General features: G+C 41.9%; 2 protein-coding genes across 10 annotated transcripts in view; one reads left to right on the top strand and one right to left on the bottom strand.

Annotated features, from left to right (window-relative positions):
- ACMSD (aminocarboxymuconate semialdehyde decarboxylase) overlaps positions 1-21,020 on the bottom strand; it is a 60,506-nt gene extending 39,486 nt beyond the window's left edge. For 4 of the 7 annotated variants that reach the window (XR_004136632.2, XR_010380557.1, XR_010380558.1 and 1 more), the window contains exons 1-3: positions 20,759-21,020; positions 14,670-14,714; positions 4,017-4,113 (exon numbers count right to left, since the gene is read on the bottom strand). Coding sequence is in view for 2 of the 7 variants with exons in the window: in XM_031451309.2 (XP_031307169.1) it covers positions 4,017-4,113; positions 14,670-14,714; positions 20,759-20,815 (199 nt within the window). In the remaining 5 variants the exon portion in view is untranslated. Of the gene's footprint in view, positions 1-4,016; positions 4,114-14,669; positions 14,715-20,758 lie in introns of those variants that run through there. The other 3 variants (XR_010380559.1, XM_031451309.2, XM_064484723.1) reach the window with 3 other exon arrangements.
- TMEM163 (transmembrane protein 163) overlaps positions 1-25,066 on the top strand; it is a 320,028-nt gene that overhangs the window by 44,322 nt on the left and 250,640 nt on the right. The window lies entirely within an intron of this gene.

Below are 25,066 nucleotides of genomic sequence, written 5' to 3'. Positions count from 1 at the left end.
ACCCTTCTTCCTGTGAAGTTTTGCTTAAACAAGACATTTCCCCATCCATTTTTTAAGGGCTTTTCATCTTAGATCATATGTGACTGAGTGTATTTCTCAGTTACTTTCCTGGCCCCTTTAATTCATCTCCTAAGTGAGCCTGGGTGGAGTCCCACTGTCTGGTATGCCCAGAACAAGACCCTGGGTGTGGCTCCAGAATCCAGTGTCCAGGATGCCTAGAATCTCTTATCTTCACACTCCTGGAGTTAGGGTATCAGGAGCGATGCTGCCAATCCAAGGGTGGCTCCTCTTTCCCTCGTACCCACATCCAACCCACCAGCAAGTCCTGTTAGCTCTACTCCACTTCCTTTCACCCGCTCACCTCTCCCATCCCCTGCCACTACCTGGTCCGAGCCACCAGCATTTCCTACATGGACCATGGCAGAAGGCTCTGAGCTGGTCTCCTGCCACCACTCTTGTCCTCTTAAAGTTTGTTCCCCACTTGGAAACCAGAGTAAGTGTCAAAACTTGGATTGAGTCTCTTCCTTGCTCAAAACTTCAAAGGACTTTTCATCACACTTACAGTAGAACTGAAACATGAACTTTGCCTCTAAGGCCCCCCACAATCTCTCCCAGGGCTCTCATTGTGCTTCATTGGCCTCCTGCCAGTTCTTTGCATGGCTGTTCCACCTGCCTGGAATGTTATTTTGGCTCATCACAGGATGGGCTTCTTTTCGCCCTATGGTCACAGTTCAAATGTCACCTCCTCAGAGAGGCCTTCCCTGACTCTGTCCCCTCTCTCTCCCATTGTTCTGTTCCTTTCATTTTCTGATACTTAGTACAGTCTGGTGTTACTGTGTTTTGTTGTTTCTACTGTGCCTTCCCCTACTTGAACGTACACACCTCATGAGCCTATCTGTCCATGTCCTACCCCTAGTGTCCAGAGCAGCGCCTGGCATGTTGAACATACCCAGTAAATGAAAGAATAAATCAGTGTTTAGTGAAAACTAGAGACTACAACTTTTGATTAGAGCATTGTTAAACATCGTCACAGGGTATTATTTATGTTCATTGATCAGTATAAAAGAGATTAAGTCCCTTTCAATTGTAGAATCTTTACATCTTACACAAATGCTTTTGCTTACATTACTTTATTTGGTTTCTCCATTTTATAGGTTACCTTTGAGGTCGCATGGCTTGCAAGGGGTGGGATGAGTCTCCTGTCCAGCCCTGCTCCTTCTCTACACTCCAGGGGCCATTTGTCACCTTATTTCTTATTAACATAGCAAATTGCATTATTTGTGTGTTGGTTGATTAGGCTACATGTTCTTTGGTCTCTGGGAATTTGAAAGGGGAGGAAACAAGTCTAATCCAATTAGAGCTTTTTTTTTTTTTTTTTAATATCTATTCAACAGTGTAGCATGAGGTTCCTTGAACTTCCCTGTTGAGTAACTGGGCGGGGGTGGGGGCAGAGGGAAATGAACATTGTAAAAACTAATTCCTAGGCCCTCCTTTGGAAACTCTGATTCAGTGGATGGGGCCTGAAAAAAACTTTTTATAAGCATCCCAGGCAATTCTTATCCTGAGGGAGGCTTGGGAACAAAGCTCCTTCGGGGAAAGTGATGGAATGAGAGAGACAGCTCTAGGATGATCCTAGCTCTACCATTTACTGCTCTGTGGTCCTGAGCAAGTCATTTCACCTTCTTGCACCTCTCAGGTGACAATAGGTACAACTCAGGTGCCTGCCACATAGAGAGGTGATAAAGTAACCCGGGGCTGCCAATTATATTTTTCTTCCTGTGAAGACAGCATGGTATGGCTTGCTGGAATCTTCTGTATTGTGCCTTCATCATTTTATTTTCTTACCTCTGCAGCAGCAATCAGATGCACTTGTTAAGTAAGTCCTAGGGACCAGACTGCCTGGGTTCAAATCCTGGCTTTGCCCCCTACAAGTTGCATGATCTTGGGCAAATTGCTTAACCTCTGTTCCTCAGTTTATTCATCTGTAAAATGGGCCTGATAATAGATGCCACCTCCTATGGTTGTCATAGGAATTGAGTTAATATGTGTCAGGTGCTGAGCACAGTGCCTGGCACAAAGTAAATGCTCAAGCAAGGGTTAGACATGACTGCTTTCTCATGGGTAGCCATGGAATGAAATGCACAACTAAAACCAGAGGGGATACTCTTGATCTAAACTGCAGTTGTGAGCAATGTTTCTGTCACCAGTCATCCAAGCCTCGTTTCTACTAGTTTTCTCTTTGAGATGTGGGACCTGCTCGTGCTTCACTTTTACTTCATTTACAGTAAAACCTTGGTCTTTGTTATAGTTCTTGGAAGCTTTTTCTCTCTCTAATGCCCCTCCCTCCCCCATTCTAGAACAGGGATGTGTATGATCTACAGAGGGGCTTCAGGCTTTTCACAAAGTTCAGTCTGAATGCAATTTAGATATACTTTTTTAAAAATGGAAGTATAGTCAGTTACAGTGTGTCAATTTCTGGTGTACAGCACAATGTCTCAGTCATGCATATATATGCATATATTCATTTTCATATTCTTTTTCATTAAAGGTTATTAGAAGATACTGAATATAGTTCCCTGTGCTATACAGAAGAAATTTGTTTTTTAAATCTGTTTTTATATATAGTGGCTAACATTTGCAAATCTCAAACTCCCAAATTTATCCCTTCCCGCCCCCTTCCCCTCTAGTAACTATTAAAATTGTTTGCTATGTCTGTGGGTCTGTTTCTGTTTTGTAGTTCCTTAGTGTCCTCTTTCTTTCTTTCTTTTTTAGATTACATTTATGAATGATTGTATGATATTTATCTTTCTCTTTCTGGCTTACTTCACTTAGAATGATGATCTCTACTCAGCCATAAAAAAGAATAAAATAATGCCATTTGCAGCAACATGGATGTACCTAGAGATCGTCAGTTTAGATTTCCTTTTAATTATGAAAGAGATCTATAAAGCAATATCTGGCCTCAAGTATCTATACCAAATTCTAACATGCCAAAGACCGCCTCCTCATTTGGGGCTGATAGGTTAACTCGTTTTGTGCAGACCTTGGAATAAAATTCTTCAGGCATCTCTCTGTGTGTGTCTTTGAACTGCTTCTCCATTTGTCATTGGTTAGGAAGGTGGCAGTTCTCAGGGGCTCTTTTATTTGTGTGTACAAATTGTTTGTGTTCTGGTTTTCAACTTAGACCACTGATGTCAAAATGTAGACCTGACAGTGTTGTGGTAAGGATTCTGCATCACAGTCCCTGGGCAGGGCTCACGTGTGTCCAGAGGGCTGGGGTGCTCTTGTTGGAGCATGCATTTCTCGGTGGCACAGCCCACCAGGCAGTAACAAGTGAAAGCACAATGTAGCTGTCATACCATGCTTTAGATTCTTTCAAATTCTTTTAAGTTGTAGGGACTTGTTTAATTCTTAAATACAGGATATGCGAGCTGTTCTTAGAAACTGTTTGTGATTCAGTTAGGAAAATTTCCTAACTCCCTTCTTTCATATTTCTGGATTGATTTCATTGTAGAGTGTTCTGAGATTACACAATTAACTTTTTTGGTAAACTGGTCCCATTTCCACCCCTGATGTGTCAGTGGGGACGTTCTGTGTACTGTGAACTGAAACAAACTACAGAAGACATTGGATCCTGAATCTGACTAAACAGGCGATTGGCATCCTTAATCTGTGAATTCTGATTTTTACTGTTTTAATTGGCTCTGTAACAAGTAAATACTGTGCATTTGAACTTAAATTTTTTAAGTAATAAAATACCACTTTCATCTTTTTGATGATATAGAATTCTACTTTAAAACAGGGTATATCCAATTTCAAAAAATTTTGCAACCATACTCTAAAAACATTGTAGTGGAAGGTGCCATCCCTTCCCCAGTGAAGCTAGAACAGCCTGGTCTGGTGGAGAAAAGGGGATCCGCAGTTGGCATCACCTAAATCACGTAATGTGGACTTTAGAGGCAGACATGGCTCTTACATCAGATGCAAATATTGGTAGAATTTTCCATCGTAAGTACCTGTTTGGTCCATTTCTCTAAGACGGACTTCTGGATTCCAGCAGTTCTCTTTGACCACTCTAAAGACCTTTCCATCCTTTAGCATCTTTGCTTCTCCCTAGGACAGAAAACTCACATCAGTGAAAGATGGCCTAAGCTTACTTAGGTTAATCCTTCCTTGTATGCTTTAGAATGTGGTTCTCCCCTAACCTTTTTAGGGGTTTTTACTTAATCCTCGAAGAGCTCAACTTTTAGTCCTCATGCCTTAATATTGGCTTGGATTTGAAGGGGTGTGCTCTGTGGGTGTCAGTGGCTGGACACAAAGAGAACAAGGTCATGGTCATGGCCTTTGGGACTGTACAACTGAGATGACCGGTCACCTTGTCAATCTGAACCGCTTTCTAAGACCTGAGAGGCTGGCCCAGCATCTGGAAAACTCTAGGTTCATAACATTCTAGAACTGGAAAGGACCTCTGAGATAGACCATCTTGTCCAATCCTCTTGTTTTATAGAGAAGCAACAGTTGGATAGTGAGAGTAAATATTATGTCTAGCAGAGCAGGACTCATTAATGTCAACACCTGCAGGAGGAGGCAGGCAGTGCAGTGAATCAGTGTAGCAGCACACACAGAATTTGGTGCTGGGCTGCTGACTTCCACCAGGCATCATGCTTGCCTGTGTACACTACCTTTTAATACTCATTGCAGGGGGTGCAAACTAAATGGCTGTACAAAGTATGGCAGTGGCCTCTAAATTGAGCCTTCTGTTGCTAATTCTTAGAGAAAAGGAAAAAGTTCTGATCCAGGTACCTGAAACCAGACTGTTCAGGTTCAAATCCTTATTCTATCACTTACTGTGTGGCCATGAGCAAGTTAAGCAACATCTCTGAGCCTTAGTTTGCTCTTTTTTTTTTTTTTCCAATTTATAAAACAAATATTTATCTAGCACCTCAGGTGGACAAGATACTTTCTCTGACTGATGTAAGGCTTCAAGGATATATAGTCGAGGAAAAAAGAGAAGTTCATAAACTGCTACCAAAAAGTTAGGTCAGAAGCATGGAGATTGGAGAGACTGAGAAAAGGAAGAAATTCATGCACAGATTCCCATCCGTGGAGACAAAGGTCAGAATACTTGAGTTGTCTGAGCAGAGGTTCTATAAACCAGGGTTATTATTACCATTATGCTCTTTAGTGATGTTGAATTTGGAACATTTGAATGTCTTCCTTTCTCTGTCACTTAAATTTGAAGTTTCCATGCTGGATGCCTCGGATCTCTTGGAGAATTTGGCAGAACCAGGACAAAGCCTTCTTGTCTTGACCAAACCTATTTGGAGTGACATGTCAGCTGTTGCTTTAGAGAGGAGAGAAGATTCTTGGTTCTTCTGTCACCCTGTCTTCATTGTAGCCTCTTCAGCTCCATGAGGAGGTATCACTTCCAGCGTATCAGCTAGCATACACGGCCCTTGTAAATTGGACTTGGACTTCTTTGGGCCCAGAGAACAGTACAGGTGGGACAGAAGTCAAGTCACATTCGATGATGGCCACTTCCTTTAAATCATTTTGACAGGTGGCACAGATTAGTTCCGACTCATCCCAGCCAGCTTGGTGCTTTCTTCTGCCTTGCGACATCAAATATCTGTGGAGTCTCAGGCTCTGTCCTGCTTGCTGTTCTGTGTAGAAGTTTCTGAGGTTTGTCTCATTTTAAAAATAGGGATAATTAGTATGACTTACTTTAAAAAAATATGACTTACCTTTAAAGAATCTCGTGAGCACAAAATGGGATAAGCTATATAAAGCGCTTAATTCAGTGTCTGACACATGTTTAGTGTTAGTTATTCTTAGTGTTAGTTTTTAATGATGTGTGGCTAATTAGGGACCGGGCTGTCTCCTGACAGTCCCCTGTTTTGAGGGCATACCACTTCTGGTGGTGCTTCGGGGTCTCAAGATTGCCCTTGGGTCTTGTATGATGACCAAGTGGGCATGTGGTGGTCAAAGGCTTGAGCTCTGCTTGTTGGAGTCCTCTGCCCTCCTCCTCTTCCTCTTAGCTTGATCATGACTTGCACTCAGGCCTTGCCACAGCCTCCTTCTTCATCCTTCTGACCCATGGACAGGACCTTCCCTGTCTCCTTCATGAGGAAGGCCAACCACTTTTCACCTTCAAGTGCAGCAGCCTGTTTGTATCGCCCAGGCATGAGGAAGACCTCAGATCCATGTTTTCATTGCTCACAGACTGAGGAACAGGTCAGCAAGCAAGTGACTTGTGTAACTGTGACAGGTGTCTCTCCCCAACAAGAGCCGAGTCTCTGAGCTCAGGACCTCAGGACTGATTTGCCTCAGTTCTGATTCTTTGCTGACCATGACAGCATCTGAACCACCTTCCTGGGTTGGGGAATCTCCTGCAAGAGTCTTGGCAGAGGCAGGGCCCAGCCTCCCTCTGCTAAAACCCCAATACTTGCTCTCCTTGCCGCAAACTTGGCCCATCAATGCTTGGTTTTGAATCAAAACCAAGTGATGCAGAAAGACAGAAACAGTTGAGTTCATTCTGCCAGTTTTGATTCTGGCTGTGACCATGTGCTCTGTCCATTGGCAGTGGTGCTGGTGGCAGTGTTCTAACCAGGCTGTTCCTGTGGCGTAGCCTTGGCTGTGGCTTCAATCCCCTGGTTTCCCTTTGTTCCTGTACAGTTTATGAGTGTGGTTCCCTTGGCATTTTGTAATTCTCGAGGGGCTTAAAATACTTTCAACAAATCCCTTTTCTGCTTAAACTAACCACTGTTGGTTTCTGTGGTTTGCAAGCGAAAGTCCTGACAGATTGCACAAATAAGATATAGGAACAGTCTTTTTATTTGGCAAAGAAGGGAGTAGAGAGGGGTGATGGCAAAAGAGAACAAGTTGAGAAACAGACTTTCATTCAGTAGATTCGAAGTTTTATTTTTCTTTTGCTCCTTAATTAGAAAGCTTAATTACCATAAAACACCCAGTATAGCAGGAGTGCCAAGGAACATGGTCTTTGCATTTCAACAGACCTGGGTTTAAATCTTATTACTTACTAGCAGTATAACTGGCTAAGTTACAGCCCTCTGAGTTTAAACCTCACTTTTTCTAAGTGTAAAATGTGGGTCGTTTTATTTGTCACGCTTGTAGCCACCCAGCATCCTTGGAATACTTCTTCTGTATGAAGACATTTTCACATTATGATTCCCCCTTCCTGAGGCGGAATCCAGAATTCACTTACCCAGCCTCCCTCATAGCGAGGGCACTGGCGTGTGCTCTAGGCTCTGTCAGTCAGGACCCCCCGGGTGTGACTTGGATTTGGAAGCACAGTGAGGAGGCAGGGATTATGCAGAATCCACTTTTTATCAAGAGTGTTGGCTGAGGTGTCAGTCATAGCTGGAGCAGAAGCTGCAATGCTTTGGTTTCCCAGTCTCAGTACCATCAGCATAAGCTTCTTGTCTGTGACCAGAGCAGTCCCCCAGGTACGATTGGGCATTGTATCTATTAGCACAGCCTCTGAGCTTGATCAACCCTCGCAGAAAGTCTTGAGCTGACTTTCTAGTTAACCTAGCTAGAGTGCATTCTGTTGTTTGCAACTGAGAACCCTGAGTGATACAGAAGATTCAATAGTAGAATGTTTGTAGAAAACTTAGTACAGCCCAGAGCGCATGCCCAATGAATTAATGGCAGATTTTTTTTTAAACCATATATTATTAATGGAAAAGGAGGAAATTAGGTTTCTCTGGGAGGTGCACAAGTAAGTTTGGGTTTCAGACAGAGCAGAATGTGTTAAAGCAGACATGGATCATTTAGTTCAACTCTTGCATTTACCATTGAGTCCGTAAGATACAGTGGTATAGAGCTTAGCTGATATAGAGTACTTAGTTGGTATAGAACTGGGAAAAGAACGCAGGTTTAAGAAGCCGTTTTCTACCCCACCAGGCTGACATTTGGTAATTGGTGTCTATTTAGTTGGGAAGTGTTAATTACCATGATTTCCTAAGGAGTCCAGTCTTTTGTGGAGATTGCCCTCATGACCTTGCAGGAGAGTCAGACTTACTAAACTTCTCTTTCCATGCCCTTTATGCTGGATCCACGTAAGGCAAATGAATGACAGCAACTGTGGACCTCTTTCTGAGTGAAAATTACCACAGAGAAGCTGTGTCCCCGTGACAGATTCCCAATTCTCATTGTTTTTCAACCAGAATGTTGACAGTTATTGTAGAGAATCAGTTCTTGATTCCTCTCACATTATTTTTAGGAACCCAGGATCCCTGCAAGGATATAAATGTGCCTCAGAAGTCAGCACTTGCTGCTGGGGGAAGGACTGGGGAGTCTCTTAAGGTTCTGTTTTTAATGTTGACCCCAGTATCAACCAAGATCTTAAACTAAACTTATAATCAAGTAACTGGAGTAAGATACTCTAAATTATTCAACCCCAAAACAAATTGTTTTCTTCTAAAATCTCAAAAGAAAACCAAGTTGTTTTTTTTTTTTTTAAGAATTCCCTAACCATTCATGGCCACCCAGATAATTCATTTCAAATATACCTCTAATGTTTTTTAAGTCAAAACAGCATGGTGTAGTGGAAATTATGATCCTGCCATGGTCAGGGGACCTGGACCCTATGTGTAAACCACTTACCCTCCTAGGGTATCAGGTCCTAATTATAAAATGGGGGCCTAAGTTGTGATAGATAAAGATATAGATATAGATATAGATATAGATATAGATATATAGATACAGATATAGATATACACACAATGGAGTACTACTCAGCCATAAAAAAGAGTAAAATAATGTCATTTCCAGCAATATAGATGGACCTGGAAATCATCATATTAAGTGAAGTAAGCCAGAAAGAAAAAGAAAAGAAAAATACCATATGATATCACTTACATGTAGAATCTAAAACAAACAAACAAAAAAAGAGGACACAAATGAACTTATTTACAAAACAGAGACAGACTCACAGACACAGAAAACAAACTTATGATTACCAGGCAGGAAGGGGAGTGGGGAAGGATAAATTGGAAGCTTGGGATTTGCAGATACTAACTACTGTATATAAAATAGGTAAACAACAAGGTCCTACTATATAGCACAGTGAATTATATTCAATACCTTGTAATAATGTAGAATGAAAAAGAATATGAAAAGGAATATATATATATACGAATCATTATGCTATATACCAGAAATTACATGGTGTAATCAACTATACTTCAATTTAAAAAAAGAAAAGAAAGATACATCAAAATTCTTGAGTTGAAAAAAAATTAAAATAAAAAAAAATAAAGTGAGAGCCTAAAAAAATTAATGTCTAAGGTCCTTTGCAAGATGTGCCACCAAGATCTCCCTTCAAGAAAGGAGGATGTATTCTCCCAACTTCTGAGAGCGTTGCTGGCAGACAGCTGTCAGCTCTCAGCCCCCATGGGGAGATAGGAAGACTGCCTTAGTTGAAGAGCCAATTCCCTTAAAGTCCTGCCTCCTTTCCAGGACAGTCCACTCCCATGACTGATTGACATGGAGGTGTAAGGGCTTCTCTCCTTGGCCCCTGGCCCCCCAACCTGGGACAACTCTGAAGGTTAGCGTTAGAGCTTCTTTGTAGGGTCAGCTGAGGCCTCCATTGAGATTGCATCACAGCTCAGCATTGTCCCCTTTTCCATCCTGCTTCCTCCTTTTCCCTTCCACTGGTGTCCATTCAAAGAGCACTTCCTAGTTGGACCTTCTGTGTGCTCATCCCCATCTCAGAGTCTGACTCCCAAAGAACTGCACCTGTGACGCTTCTGATTCTTAAGTTCTAGTTCTGATGGTGTCTGCCAATAAGTTCAAATATGGCTGGTATTTCAAAGTCTGGTACTGTGTATATCATTAAAAATGTATTTTATTTATTCTTTTATATCGTTTTGTTTTGAAATAAGTATAGATTCATCGTAAGTTTAGAAAGAAGTACGAATAAATCCCATGTACTCTTCACCCCATTTCCCACAATGGTAACGTCTTAATAACTAAAACAAAACCAGAAATTGTCATTGGTACAATCCACAAATCTTACTCAGATTTTGCCAGTTTTATATGCACGTGTGTGTGTCTAAAGTTCTATGCGATTGTATTATGTGTAGACTTGTATACCAACTCCATATTCAAGAGACAGAACTGCTCCATCACCACAGATACCCTCCTTGCTATTCTCTTATAGTCACACCCATCTCCTTCTCTCTCTATATCCTCTGACCCAGTTCCTAACCACTGGCAACCACGAGTCTGTTCTCCATCTCTGTAATTTTGTCAAAAAAATGTATTTTAAAACTCAGTATTTCATCATCAGATTTCCATTCTCCTTCCCCTGCCCTCAGTGCCCACTCAGGCTCTCCCTCTAGGTCACACAAGCTGCCATGCTGGTTGGGCTTGAGGTGCAAAGGTGGCAGAAATGGTCCAGATGCTGTCGCCAGGAAGCAGCCTCTGTAATCACTCCAACTCTCACATCGAGGTTCTGAAGGACAGCTCCATGGGAGGCTCTGATACAGGCACCTCAGACTCTGTTCACTCGACCAACCCATTGCTTGTCTCTCCCTCACATCTGCTTGTTCCCCTGGCTGGGCTGCTTCTGTCCTTGATGTCGGCATTATCTTTCTCATCGCTCTGAGACCACATCATTTTTTCACTTTCCTCTGCTTGATATGTCACCGTCCCATCCTTTTCCCAACACCATTAATTGTCTCCAGAACAGGACCGGCACTGGTCCACGTCTCTCCATCTCCACGGCTCCAGCCCTACCCCAGCCTCTCTGCCCTGAACGACTGCTCCAGCCTCCAGCCTGATTTCTTTCTGCTTTCACTCTTGCTTCCCTGCAACCCAGTCTCCTCGGAGCAGCCAGAGTAAACTTTTAAAACCCTAAATCAGATCTTGCCACCTGCCCACTTAACGGGTTCCCATTGCCCTGAAGGTGAAATCCAAACTCCTTCACCTGGCCTAGGACCCTGTGTCGTCTAACCCCTGCCTACCTCCACAACTTCATCACACACCTACACCTTTATAAACAGGCTCTTCATTCACTCTTTTCAGAGAATTCTTATTTATGCCATTTGTTTTCTGGTTGGAGCCTGGTTGATTTAGTTAAATATGTACATAAACATATTAGATAATACTGTGTCCTCTCTAAAGGTGCGTGTATATATAGGTAACATCATAGGAAAAGGTCTGGAAATATACCCACCCAACTGTTAATAGGAATTACCTTTGAGGATGAGGAATGCTGATCCAAGGGCAAGCTTTATCTCCAATAACTTAAATTTTAAAAGGGGAATTTGTTTAGATACTACTTATGTAATGGAAGAATTAACCTTAAAAATAAAAACATGAGATGAAGGCATTGGACTAGATTAATGGCTTTCACTTGATTTTGGCTATGACCCCACATTAAGAAATATATTTTCCACTGTGACCCAGAACATCCATATATATCTATTTATAATACAGATTACAAACTGAGACAAAAGTTTCATGAAACAACATTTACTCTGACCGTGAACAATACATTCTGCCATTTTCTTTTGTAATCTGTTTTATTTTTAAAGGTGTCCTAACCCACTGAATTGATATTATGACTCACTATTGTGTTTCAGCCCACATTCTCAAACACTGGACTAGATGATCCCTAGCGCCAGAATTCTGTGATGTTTTTCATCTTCAGATAAAATGCCCCTTGCCTTGGCCTTTCCACCCCGCTGAATTTACTGTCTCTTTTGCTCAGCACAAAATTATCACCGTCTGTATGCTCTTTATTCATTTGAGTGTCTTCCTGGCTCCCCCATGAGAGGGAAATCATTTTGAGAGCAGGACCCTGATGACTGAAGATCACACAGAATAGTATGTGAGAAAATGCTAAGTGTGATGGAAATGGTGTGTGTGTGTGTGTGTGATTTTGGGGGCCTGGACAACCCTCAGTGGATATACTCAATGGTCAGTAGATGCTACTGACCCATGGATTTGAAATAAGCCCTGTGTCTGGCCTCCTTTGGTGCTGCCAAGTGTCCCTGCCACCAGGACTCAATCCTGCCCCCACTCAAACAGCTCTTGGGAGGAGGCCATGCAGACTTTTGTAAATATTCAACTGAATTATAAATATTCAACCAAAGGACAAGTGAACAAAGTTTCACCATGGCAAATAAATACCCCTCCATTCATTCCAAAAGCATTGAGAAACCAAAGGTTAAGAAGAGAACGAAGCAGGACAGACCAGAGAAATGTTTTGGAAAGACTTTTCAGAAAACAGGAATCTCTGTGGTAAATCAGTCATGGGGGACAGAAAAAATTTGTTCCCCAAAGGAATATAGGAGAATGAAAAGAAATTCCAATCCCAAAGTACTGGATTTTCTCACTGCTCTTAGCCTCACTTTCATATTTGTATATATTTGCATGTTGTTTTCCAGTGACTGTGATCCCTGACCACAATAATTATGAAAAAATGCCAATTTGGTTCTGTTTTAGTTTGCTTTGTTTTGTTTTTGAAACAGAGGAAAGGAGAGTGCCACAGTTTGGTTTTTTTAGCCTGCCATTATATCCAGTTTTGCTGGAAATAATGTGAGTGATTGATTTGACTGGAAATATTTTCTTCTTGGGTTTCTTTTTGTTTTGGGTTTTTTGTTTGTTTTTGAGATTTGCTGTTACGTTTATGCAGTCTCTTAATACAGAAACAAAATGAAACGAAGGCCACTCAAATCCAGTATCAAGGTTACAAAGTGCAGCCTGAGACATGGAGTGGAAAAAAACAATATAGGCTGCCCATCCCTGCCCATCTCTGGGGCTTCTGAGTAACCTTGTAATCCTCTCTATTCAGATTGTTTTCTCTTTGGGGGAGACTTGAGGCCAGCTTAGATCACGAGGTCCCAGGCTAGGAACTGGCACTGTTCATAGAAGTACATCCCAGTGTCTATCTAAACTGGCACTTAGTGGGCAGTCTTTGATGAAGGTGAGAATGAGCTGCCCGAGAGATTCTGATGTTTAAAACTCTTTAATGGTTCCCCACTGCCTTCAGGATCAAGCACAAAAGCCTAAGCCCGTCCTCCAAGGCCCTGTCTGACGAGACTTCTGCCTTCCTCTCTGGCTTCTTCCTACCACTTTGCTCCCCGCACTCTTACCTACCTCTCTCCATTCTCCAGAGAGCAGACAAGGTGGTCTTCTTAAGCCATTAAGACCCTCCAAAGAATTTGCATTGTATTAAGAATAAAATTCAGATTCCTTATTAGCCTGTGCTCCAAGTTCCTTTGTGATCTAGTTTCATTTCCTACTGTCTCCCTCTTTCACTACATCTCAGCCAAAGTGCCCTCCTTTCTGTTCCTTGAACACAGCTCTTCCTCATATGGTGGCCTTTGCAACTGCTGTTCCCTCAGCCAGAGGCACCCTTCCAAGGCTTTTCCTCTAAGTCTTAGCTGGCTCCCTGACCAGTGAGCCCAAATGAATCTTCCCAGTCACTCCCTGTGACAAGACTTTTTTCCTTCCATCCTCTAAAGTGATCATATTTGTCTGTCTCCCCCTAAATTTGAGCACCATGAGGACAGGGAGTGTGTTTGTCTTGTTCATCAGAGTTTCCCAGTGTCTAGACTGGTGGGCCTGGCGCAAAATACGTGTCCATAAAAATCAGTGAGTCAGTGAATGAATAGAACCAGTGGTTTTCAACCTTGAGTGAGCATCAGAATCGCCTGGAGGCTTATCAAAACACAGATTGCTGGACTGATCCTCAGAGTTCCTGATTTGATAGGTCTGGGGGGAGGCCCAAGAATGTCATGTCTCCCAAGTGCCGAGGTGAAGCTGAACTTGCTGGGCTGCAGACCACACTTTGAGAAATGCTGGTACCAGCCCTAGCCAAGCACTTGAGTTCTGGACTTCTGTGTGTTTAATATCTCCATTCCTTCGCTCCCTGTCTTTACTTTCTTGTTCCCTTGATTCCTTAGGAATTTATGTCTTCCAGCACCCTGTGTAAAAGCTGTCCTCACCTTCTCATGGTGCATTGCATTACCCCTGCATGTGGGCTTCCCAGACCCCAAGTGCTCCGGGACCTGCCTTAGTCGTGTCTGTGCTCCAACTGGAGGCTCAAGAGGGTTCCCCATGTTCTTCACGAAGGCACGTGATGCCTCTTAAAATAAAGTCAGACCTGACCCCTGTGCAGCCCGAGACTTGCAGCTCACTCTCACGCCTCATCATTTCCAGAACGCTTTGCCCCAAGCCTTCCTCCTCCTGCTTTTTCCTCTGATCAAACTCAGCCTTTAATAACAGCGGCTTCTCCCCTTTGTCTCTAGTGTTTAATTTCTCAGCTTGTGCTCAAACCTAAACTGTTGTATTTTTTTGGTCAGTCTGAATATACTGTCATAACTGGGGAAAGGACCAGATCACTTCCTTGAGGCAGAGCAAGGCTTAAATTGGTTCTAAGGAAGAAAAAAAAAAAAGAGAGAGACATTTCTTAATGACTTCTCAATTTCCAATTCGATTTTCCTAAATGCCGCTCTTTGGTTTATCCACAGTTTTCCTAATAATTTTGAGAAACCTCAGTGTTGCTCCCTTGCCTCCTATAAAGTCAGTTGAAGGGCAGAAGAGTTGAGCTCCGAGGAGACCCACCCGTGGGAAGGTCTCAGACCCAGATGTCCATGGGTCTGAGGCCCGCTCAGGCTTTGGGAGAAACTCACCTCTCTGTGGTGTTGGAGCTGCACCCAGCCTCCGTACCCGTATCTCTGCAGGGGAAGAAGCACAGTTAGACTGGAAGACCAAAGCAGAGAGGACTGCGGTAAAGGGCATCCCTGGGGCAGAGCAGCCTGAGCTCCCTCCTTTCAGGCAACACCCTCCCATTTTCTCCCCGTGCCCATGTATCACTTATTCAACATTTACATTCAAACCAATTAATTTTTCCTGAAACAGATTTCTTCAGGAATAAAGTCCTGTATCATAGAAGTGCTAGTTTTATGTTTTCTCCAGATGCAGGTTGTGATTTTTAAGTGAAGATGAACATTAAAAAATATTTGTTCATGTACTAAAATCCTTTCTGCACCACCGGGAGTACACAGACCGTAAGGACACTCTTTAGGAAAGACTATCTTAGAACACTAACCCTTCAAACTGTGGGTGACAGTCCGTGAGTAGATCACGAAATGAATTTAGTGGTTAATGGCCCAGATGTTCTAAAAACATGAAATCATATGTGTCACAGGTGCTGCTGGTGTCCCACCCATATGCCCTCCCTGTAGCACTTCTGTGCACACCAGCCCTCCTTCAGCTACTGGCACATCTTTGCCAAGGGTTTCCCTTTTGCCATTGGAGCCAGTTTGATTAGGAACTTCTAGGAGGGCAGAAGTACCAGGAAATTAGTGATGCCCTCTTCTTGCCCCCCGAAGAACCCATCAACCAATGGCTGGGGGGATTTGTATATAAACTCCACACACTGAATTCCTCCCGCCTCGGGCAGGATGACTCTGCAGTGAAGCACACATTCTACACTCTCATTGGCTGCCTTGCTTTCCCTCATTTCTCTGCTGGTGCTTCCTGGGGTCACTTCCAAAGTAAATGAGTTGCATTTGAATCCCTGTCTCAGGGTCTGCTTCTTGGAAAACCCAAGCTAAGATAATAAAGCAATAGAATGGAATGGAATGGAATGGAACAGAATAAAATTAGAATAGAATAGAACAGAACAGAACAGAACAAATACATCTGAATGCCTTCCATGTAGTATTAGTTTTATGAAACTCTTTTTTCCATTATATATCTACATGTTTGTACTGACTCACAAATATAAAATATATTTCTTTTTGGGGGTTGTGAATAAAAAATTTTGAAAGACTCTGCCTAAAAACATAGGTATATATGACTCATGTAACTATAGGTCTTAAAATTCAGTTTTGTTCATTTATTTATTCATTCTTCATCAAACCCTCAGGGGGTCCCACCCTGACCAGTCTTTCGAGGGCTGAAAAACAGCTATGTATGGAGCATGGTCTTGGGAGGGTGAGGTTGGGATGGGCAGGTGATTGAAGAGCCTTGTCGTGTGTGGGACATGCTGTGACTGATCGACACCCAAGTCCTCTGGGAGCCTGGAGGAGGGCACTGATGCACAACTTGGGTCAGGTTGTGTCATGAGAGGGTGGTTGAAAAGGTGGCCTGGAGACAGATTGGAGATTTTCTTCCAGTATTCAGCATTTCTGTGCTCCAAAGCAATGGCTCTCAAAGTGTGAGGTGAGAAGGGAGGGTGTGGAGGCCAGAGACAGCGATGTCCAGAGCTCATCAACAGCTCTTGTCAGCCACTGTGGGTGGAGCTGATGAAGCGAAGTATCAGTGCAACTCCTCACTTGTCGTAGTTGGATGAGACCAGGTAACCGCGGTCTGGTTCTTATGTCATGGTGCAGAGAAGTTGTCTTAGTGGAGCCAGGTCTTGGCAGATCCCTCTCACCTCCAGACTGAGAGGGGCGGCCTGGGCCCGCAGGACAGGGTCTTTGTGTGTCCATGACTGGTATGTGCCCCAACAGACTTAAGATTTGCTGAGTTTTTTACCAGTCTTATTCTACCTGGGCATAAGGTCTGTTCTTGAGTTCTAATTCCAAATAATCATGTTAGCCCAGGAAATCTACCTGCCTCCTCCCAAGTGACTTCGGAGCACCTGGCTTAGCAGGCTGGTCACGCAAGGGAACCTGTCAACCAGGGGCCCCAGTTTCTCCTCCCTGCACCCAGTTTCTCCTTTGCCAGCCCTCTCCCACCCACTTCATGCATTCAGTACCCTGTGCTTTTCCTCTCCCTTCCCCGGGATAAAGTTGCCCAGAGAGGTATGTTGGAGGAAGGGATGGAATATGGCCTCAATCAGTTACACTTTAAACTTAAACTCTCTCTCAAACTGGAAATTTGCCATTGAAATCTTACTTTGATATAAAAGAAAAGGTTTTATTTCCTGCTTTCCTTTCAGCCTTCTTTCTTTCCTTCCTTACTCTTTCTTTCTTACTTTTTCTAATTCCCTATGGAATAGTAACCCATAAATTAGTGGGTTAGAGAAGTATTCCATTTGGGGAAGGACAGAGAGGCAGAGGCAGGCAGAACAGAGGGGTCTTGTCACACACAACAATCCACTTACGAGATATGTTACTTTCCTGGAGTAACTTAACATCTTGAAGTCAGTGTTTTTCTATGTGTAAAAGGAGGCTAACAGCAGTAGCCATTACAGAGGTTTTTATGGGAATTAACTGAAACAATGAAGAGAAAGCTATTGACGCTAGCCAGCAATGATGATGGGGACAGTGGGGACAGTGGTGGTGGAGGCCACGGAGGTGGTGGCAATAGTAGTGATGGTGATGGTGGTGGTAGGGATGCTGGTGGTAATGGCAGTGGTGGAAGCTATGAGATGATAGCGGTGATGGTTGTGGTTGTGAGTTTGGTGGCAGTGGTGGTACCAATAATGGTGATGGTGGTAGTGGCTGGTGGTAATGGCAGAGGGGATGGCATGGTGGTGACAGCCTATTTCATCCTTAGGTCGTGAAATCAGGCATATCCTGGGATCAGACAGTAAGGAGCGCTGTGAAGGAAGGAGCCCTTTGTTGCTCTGTGTTCCATCCCTCCCCTTTCTTAGAAAGCACTTGGAACTCTTCGGAAGACTTTGTGCTTCCCCTGAGCCTTTGCAAAGACCTAACCTATTTGGGGCAACTTTATTCTGCTCCAGGTCTGAGCTCCACACAGACCCTCAGCTCTCATCCTAGGTTGAACCAAGCCAGGGGGCTGAAATTTATGACCCTGGGAATAGTTTCTGTCAGATCATATGCCAGGAGGTATTTACTGTCTGAAAATGTTTGACATTTTATCTCTCAGTGAGTTGCTCTTCTTAGAATAAACTTCGTTTATACTAAAAAAATAAAATAAAGTTAGAAGAATCTTTGCAAGCCCTACTGTCTGGCACATAGTAGGTGGGCAGTGAAGTCTTGATGATGGGAAAGTCTGTAACCTTATTATCATCCTTGTTATTATGAATAATCTCATTGCAGATCAGCCTGAAACAACTTTCACCATAGTTTCTTGGGCCAGAGTGTGGGTCTTGATTCATCAGAAACAATTTAATTGAATGCCCCCTGAATCTGTTCCCGTTCTATATCAGATAGAGCCCCACCCCCAGGAGCTTAAGTGTAACTCTGACTAAAATAATTATTAGAAAGTGAAAATGGAAACATTTCTCAACTCCCAGTCCTTTGTAATCATTAATCATCAACCCCAGCCTATTGATTCTGCTTTTCTGTTTCTTCGCTGCATAAGGAGGTCAAGGTTATTGAAGTGTGTCTATTAATATTTAATAAGGAAAGGCAGGTTTGAAAAGAGATACTAGTTCTTCCAAAGGTGCTTCATCTTCTAAAATAAAACCAAGACTGGCTTATTCTTTGCATTCTTTTATTGGAAAGTTGGAAAAAATGGTGAGAAAAGATCAGAGATTGATGTTTTGAAATAATACTTTACCCACCAAGAAATTAACTAAATACAAAGGAAAATCTGCTTTAGCTATTGAATGATATGAACACCAAGGAATATCTGCTATTAACTAATGTCACTGTAATACTCACTTTACTCTGATTGTATAGACTGGAAATAGCGGGAGAGAGAGAAAGAGAAGGATCCCGGCACCATTTAGATATATGTTTATTTATCTCACCCCACCCCATTTGAAAACACAGGAACTGTTTTCTGTTAGTTGTTTCAGCACTGATTTGTCTGCACTCAAATGGAAACTTCTACCGCTAACAGATCCCATTGCTTGACCTGCCAGTTGGAAGCCAGGTTTCAGTGACCCCGTGAGGAAATTCTCAGTGGGTTTATGAGAGTGTGGGGAGTTGGGGAGTGTGCTGATGTCCAGGGAGGCGCTGGAGGGCAGAGGGAAGCAGTAAGGGGTGGCACATCCCTTACAGCAGCGATGTGCTCCTGGACCCGCTCTCAAGGTGGGTGTGGGGGTAGAGCTGTGGGGGAGCCACCACAGCCCCACATAGCTCTGGGTGTCTAGGCTTGTTTCTGAGTCCCAGGGACCTCATTTGTCCAGCAGGGTTAATGATACAAATCCCATTTGCAATTCACAAGATTTTATGTGACTCAAGTGACATGTATATATTGCCCTCTGAAAGTATGAGTATTATGATTATTATTACTGTCATCATCATCATCATTTAGTATATCAGTTATCTGCTTGCAGCATGTGAGATTGCTAGATAAAAGCCTGCTTTATGGGTATGAAACGCCCTTCCTGTCTTTTGAAGCATAACTAGTAGATAGGAAGGGTATGGCGGGTCAGGAACCAGTGGAAATTGTGCTTGGGAGGTCTCCGGGGCACCCATTTATGGCTGTAGCCTCCCCAGTGCTCTGTGTCCTGGAGCTTCCCAGGGCAGTTTTAACAATGTCTTCAGGGCCCTGCATTGGGTAGGGCACCTAGAAATTGTCAGCTCTTGGTGACCAGTTCTCTGCTCAGACTGGAGGCAGGCTTCTTTCTGGTGGGATGTAAGTACTGGGAGATGGGGTTGTGACCCAGGATACTGGGTAGAAAGTTTTCTCCCTTCAGCAAAGAAGAGGCACCTTTTTGGGCTGCTTTGGGTGTTCATCACTAACATTGTGAACTGGTGTCTACGGGTTAATAAAATATAAGGACAACAACATTCAGAACAGCAAGTTCTCACGTAGACATGTAGGCTCCTCTTGGAGGGGTTAGTTTGATAGGGTTGGCTCTTATCATAAGCTGTAATAGGAAAGCCTTTCAAGGATGGCTTAGCATCGTTTGTATTTTTTGACCTTCAGTGTTTACTACCCATCTTAACTAAAATACCAATGGACACAGAAACACTTAAGATGAACATTCTTCTAGGAGACAGAAAATAGTTTCATCTACTTGCACCATGAAACAAGAAACCACATTTTTATTACGGTTTGGGTTAATGCAGTTTTCCTCCCTTGAAATAAAAAAGATGAAACATTATCAGTAGGGTAAAAGTACCAGCGAAGGCTGAAGATTGGGTAAAATCTGATACTTAGCCTGAACAAAACTTGAACCAATTTTAAATTTCTTTCCTGTCTCCTACCTTCCTTTTTCAGTACTCATTTAACAGTTCCTAATGACGAAGGGAAATTTTCATCTTTTGAGAAACACGGAGAACAGTCTTTAGAGGCACTCATTGTGCAAAGGCTTCATGTCATTTCTTATAGTGTTTTTTTTTTTTTGGATGTTCCTACTCTCTAGTTCATAACAAGGATTTACAGCTTAAAGAACATCAAAAAGGAAAGGTTCAGACAGTGTTCTAAAATAGACTAAAAAAAATTCCACAAAGCTATCATTTGGTGCTTCTAAAACTTATTTTAAACATTTTGGAAGGGAGCTGTTTTAGAAGTCCTGGAAACCTATCACATTCCATTTTTAATAGTCTCTTACTTGAAACTTTAACTTTAAAATCTATAGTTGGCACATATCGCCCCAGCAGCTGAATATATGACTTAAATGGAAGTAAAACTGCTTGACTTACATTGTCCAGAAATTTTAAAGAATCCTTCATTTGAGGAGGGAAAGGAGATTTGAGAGAGCACCTACGTCTTTTATCAATGTCCTTTCAAAATAAATAGGAAGTCAACTTTAAAAACTAGGAAATCAGAGCTACCAAATAGCTTAAAGTCACTTTTAAAGCAAAGAAACTTGACATCTAATTCCCCAAAGAAGACATAGGTCTATAACAGAGGCACTGACCCTGGAGCAGTTCTAGAAATAATTCAGCAAATTAGTCATCATTACCTTCTTTAGATCTGGCCATTCTTTTGGTAGAATATGACTGTGGATGTCAATTTTCATTTCCACAGGATCAGAGGAGACGCATGTAAGGAAAGAAATTTTGATATCAAGAGGTCTTCAGGAAAACCATGGAGTTCGTTGATTTACTTAGTGCCTTTCTGGCTGCCTTCAGGCACCACTCAGCAGGCCTGCTTAGCTGGTCTAGGTCTGCTGGAACTGCCTTCTTAAAGTCCACAGTTCTGTTTATTTGCCAGCTTGGCTTTGGGTCAACAACTCTTTGGTCATCAGGACTTTGGGTACAAAATTTAAAGAGAAAAAAAAAAAAAAGGGACTGTCTAAAAGCCCATGAGGTCAAACATACTGCTGGCTGCTTTTGAGTTACAGCAGGTCCAAAACTGACTCATCTCTGTTTTTAAATACTTTTTAATCAAGATATACATAGTTTAAGATCAAATATCAGAAGACTTTTAAAGAAAAATCATAGATTTCTGACTCACCTCTCTTTAGTCTTGATTTCATTCCCCAGAAACAGCCAATTGTAGTGCTTTTGCTTTTTGTATGATAGTTATCTCTAGGTCTTTAAACATACTTAGCAATTGGCTTGTTCATGAGGATTTAGTATGTTGAAAGTTGTGAGGGAAGTTTCATCTTTATTTCTAAATCATAGGAAGAACTCATACTTCATGTATGTTGTTTCCTCCATTGCCTTTTCTTTCACTCGTTCATTCATGCATTTAACAAACTTTTACTATGTGCAGAACTACTATGTGCAGAGAATATAAGGTTAAATAAGAGATAATATGGTTACATACATTGTTATAGATACTTGTACACAGCGTAAGTGTAGGGAGAAGTAGAGAGTGGCTTTTTACACCAAGGGTTGTCAGAGCAGTTTGGGGAGGGCTTCCACTGGGGCATAAAGGGAGGCTCATGGTCATGCTTCTAAAGAGAGCTTGGAACAAAGCAGCCCTTTATTGTTCTGTTTGCCCTTTCCTGTTCTAGGAAAGCTTAGAATATTGGAAAGACCCAGGGCCCTAGCAAAGCCTTGAACCTGCTTTGGAATGCTTTCTCCAGCTCAATCTTCGCAATGTACAAACTAAGTAGTTAAAGAAAAGCCTTCCTACTAGGCTATTCAACTAGAATCTAGACAAATTTTAACAAATGTTCTTTTCAACTAGATCCTGAGTAAATTTTAACGAACATATGTTTAAATGCTTACCCAGCTTGGAAGAAAATACAGGAAATCCTCAAGATCATTTTTTTTTTAAGTTCAGTGAGCTAAAACAAATGAGCGAGCCTTCAACTAACATGGAGGCACATGTCAGTACTCAAAGTAAGTGAAAGCAGCTTTAGAGCACTTCCAAGCATTTTATTCATATCAATTTGTTTATTCCTCATAACAGTCCTATGAGAGGAGCTATTACCAACCATCATTTGATAGAAGAAGAAGCTGAGCACAGAGAAATTGGGTCACTTGTCCATTGTCATGCAAGAGTAAGTGGTAGAGCCAGAATCTGAACCCAGGCAGTGTGGATTCAGAATCCTGGAACTTTGAAAATTAGTACCCTAGAGAGGAGTGGGTGATCATGCCATGGGCTTGTACACAGCTGAGACTCTGTCATTAATGAATTGGAAGAGAGATTTACACAGAGAAACAAGGGGACTGAGCACATATAAGAGTGTCACCAAGTACAAAGGGTAGAATGAGAAAGTCTAAAAGGAGTCTATTTGGAGTGCTAAAAGAGAGGAGAGAGAAATTGGAGGAGAGATATTCCAAGAGATAATAGCTGCAAAATTTCCAGACCTGATGAGCCAACAGATCTAGGAATCAAAACCCATGTCAAGAAGGATTAACAAAAAGAACTCCCTTCTAGAAACCTTCTAGTGAAACTACAGAATACCAACAATAAAGATTAGATTCAGTAAACTGCTAAGAGTGAAAAAGAGAATGCCTTCAGAACTCATCAGTTAGACTGAATGCCAACTTCTCACAGTAAGGATGGGATCCATTGGACAATTAATATGTTCAAAAGGCTGAGAGGCATTAACTGTCCACTTAGAACTGTTAAAATTTTGTTTTAACAATGAAGTGGAAGTAAAGAAATTTTCAGATAAAAACAGTTTGCTACCAAGAGAAACTCACTTAAGGAATTTCTTTTTTCTTTTTTCCCTTGTGCCTCTGTTGGCTGCTTTTTTTTAAAACATTTTTTGTTGATTTATACTCATTTTACAATGTTGTGTCAAATTCTAGTGTTCAGCACAATTTTTCAGTCATACATGGACAAATACCCACTCATTATCACATTTTTTCCTCTGTGATTCCCTGTGCTATACAGTATAATCTTGTTTATCTATTCTACAATTTTGAAATTCCAGTCTATCCCTTCCCACCCTCCGCCCCCCTGGCAACCACAAGTCTGTATTCTGTGTCTATGAGTCTATTTCTGTCCTGTGTTTATGCTTTTGTTTGTTTGTTCGTTTGTTTTTGTTTTTGTTTTTTAGATTCCACATATGAGCGATCTCATATGGTATTTTTCTTTCTCCTTCTGGCTTAATTCACTTAGAATGACATTCTCCAGGAGCATCCATGTTGCTGCAAATGGCGTTATGTTGTTGGTTTTTATGGCTGAGTAGTATTCTATTGTATAAATATACCACATCTTCTTTATCCAGTCATCTGCTGATGGACATTTAGGCTGTTTCCATGTCCTGGCTATTGTAAATAGTGCTGCTATGAACATTGGGGTGCAGGTGTCATCCTGAAGTGGGGTTCCTTCTGGATATAAGCCCAGGAGCGGGATTCCTGGGTCATATGGTAAGTCTATTCCTAGTCTTTTGAGGAATCTCCATACTGTTTTCCACAGTGGCTGCACCAAACTGCATTCCCACCAGCAGTGTAGGAGGGTTCCCCTTTCTCCACAGCCTCTCCAGCATTTGTCATTTGTGGATTTTTGAATGACGGCCATTCTGACTGGTGTGAGGTGATACCTCATTGTAGTTTTGATTTGCATTTCTCTGGTAATTAGTGATACTGAGCATTTTTTCATGTGCCTATTGATCATTTGTATGTCTTCCTTGGAGAATTGCTCATTTAGGTCTTCTGCCCATTTCTGGATTGGGTTGTTTATTTTTTTCTTATTGAGTCATATGAGCTGCTTATATATTCTGGAGATCAAGCCTTTGTCGGTTTCATTTGCAAAAATTTTCTCCCATTCCATAGGTTGTCTTTTTGTTTTACTTATGGTTTCCTTTGCTGTGCAGAAGCTTGTAAGTTTCATTAGGTCCCATTTGTTTATTCTTGCTTTTATTTCTACTAGGAGAAAATTTTTGAGATGTATGTCAGATAATGTTTTGCCTATGTTTTCCTCTAGGAGGTTTATTGTATCTTGTCTTATGTTTAAGTCTTTGATCCATTTTGAGTTGATTTTTGTATATGGTGTAAGGGAGTGTTCTAGTTTCATTGCTTTACATGCTGCTGTCCAGTTTTCCCAACACCATTTGCTGGAGAGACTGTCTTTATTCCATTGTATATTCTTGCCTCCTTTGTCGAAGATTAGTTGACCAAAGGAATTTCTAATGATACACTCCAGAAAGGAGGAAAAAATGACTCTAAAAAGGATGTCTGAAATGTAAAATTTAGTGGGGAGCAAAGAAACTGGTAATCATATAAATAAATCTAAATGATATTTATAATAATAATAATGATGCCTATTTTAAGGAGTTATGGCACTAACAAAAGGTTGCCCAGCTATATACTCTTGGCTTTCCTCTCCAAGGCATGACCTCCTACCAGTGAATCTCCTAATTTTAATATCTTTTGCAATCTGGATAAGCTGAGGATTTCCTAAATCAATGAATCCTGGTTCCTTTCTTCTTGCCACTTTTTCAATCTATTTTTTTCCTCTTGCATTTTACTATAAGCAGCAAGAAGGAACTAGGATGAACCTTTAATGCTTTGCTTGGTAATCTCCTAAGCTAAATATCCAATTTTATCACTTGTAAGTTCTGATTTCCACATAACTGTGGGACACGCAATTGAGACAAGTTTTCTGCCACTGCATGACAAGGATCCCCTCTCCTCCACTTTCTAGCATGTTCCTCATTTCCTTCTGAGTCCTCACCAGCAGTGCCATTAGCACCCATATTTCTACCAATGATGTATTTGTGATGATTTAGGCACCCAGAAGCCTCTTTACCTCTTTTTCTTTCTTATCCCTACTTGCTATTTGAAAAGGAGCTGGTTTTAGCCTTTTGCACTTGAGTTTGAATTTGTCTACACTGGGGAACTGGTCAATTATTGAATTTTTGAGA

This window comes from Camelus dromedarius, chromosome 4 (assembly GCF_036321535.1).
Source record: "Camelus dromedarius isolate mCamDro1 chromosome 4, mCamDro1.pat, whole genome shotgun sequence".
NCBI classification, from domain to species: domain Eukaryota; kingdom Metazoa; phylum Chordata; class Mammalia; order Artiodactyla; family Camelidae; genus Camelus; species Camelus dromedarius.
Note: the sequence above shows the minus strand (reverse complement) of the source record. Positions and strands in the feature narration are given on the sequence as shown.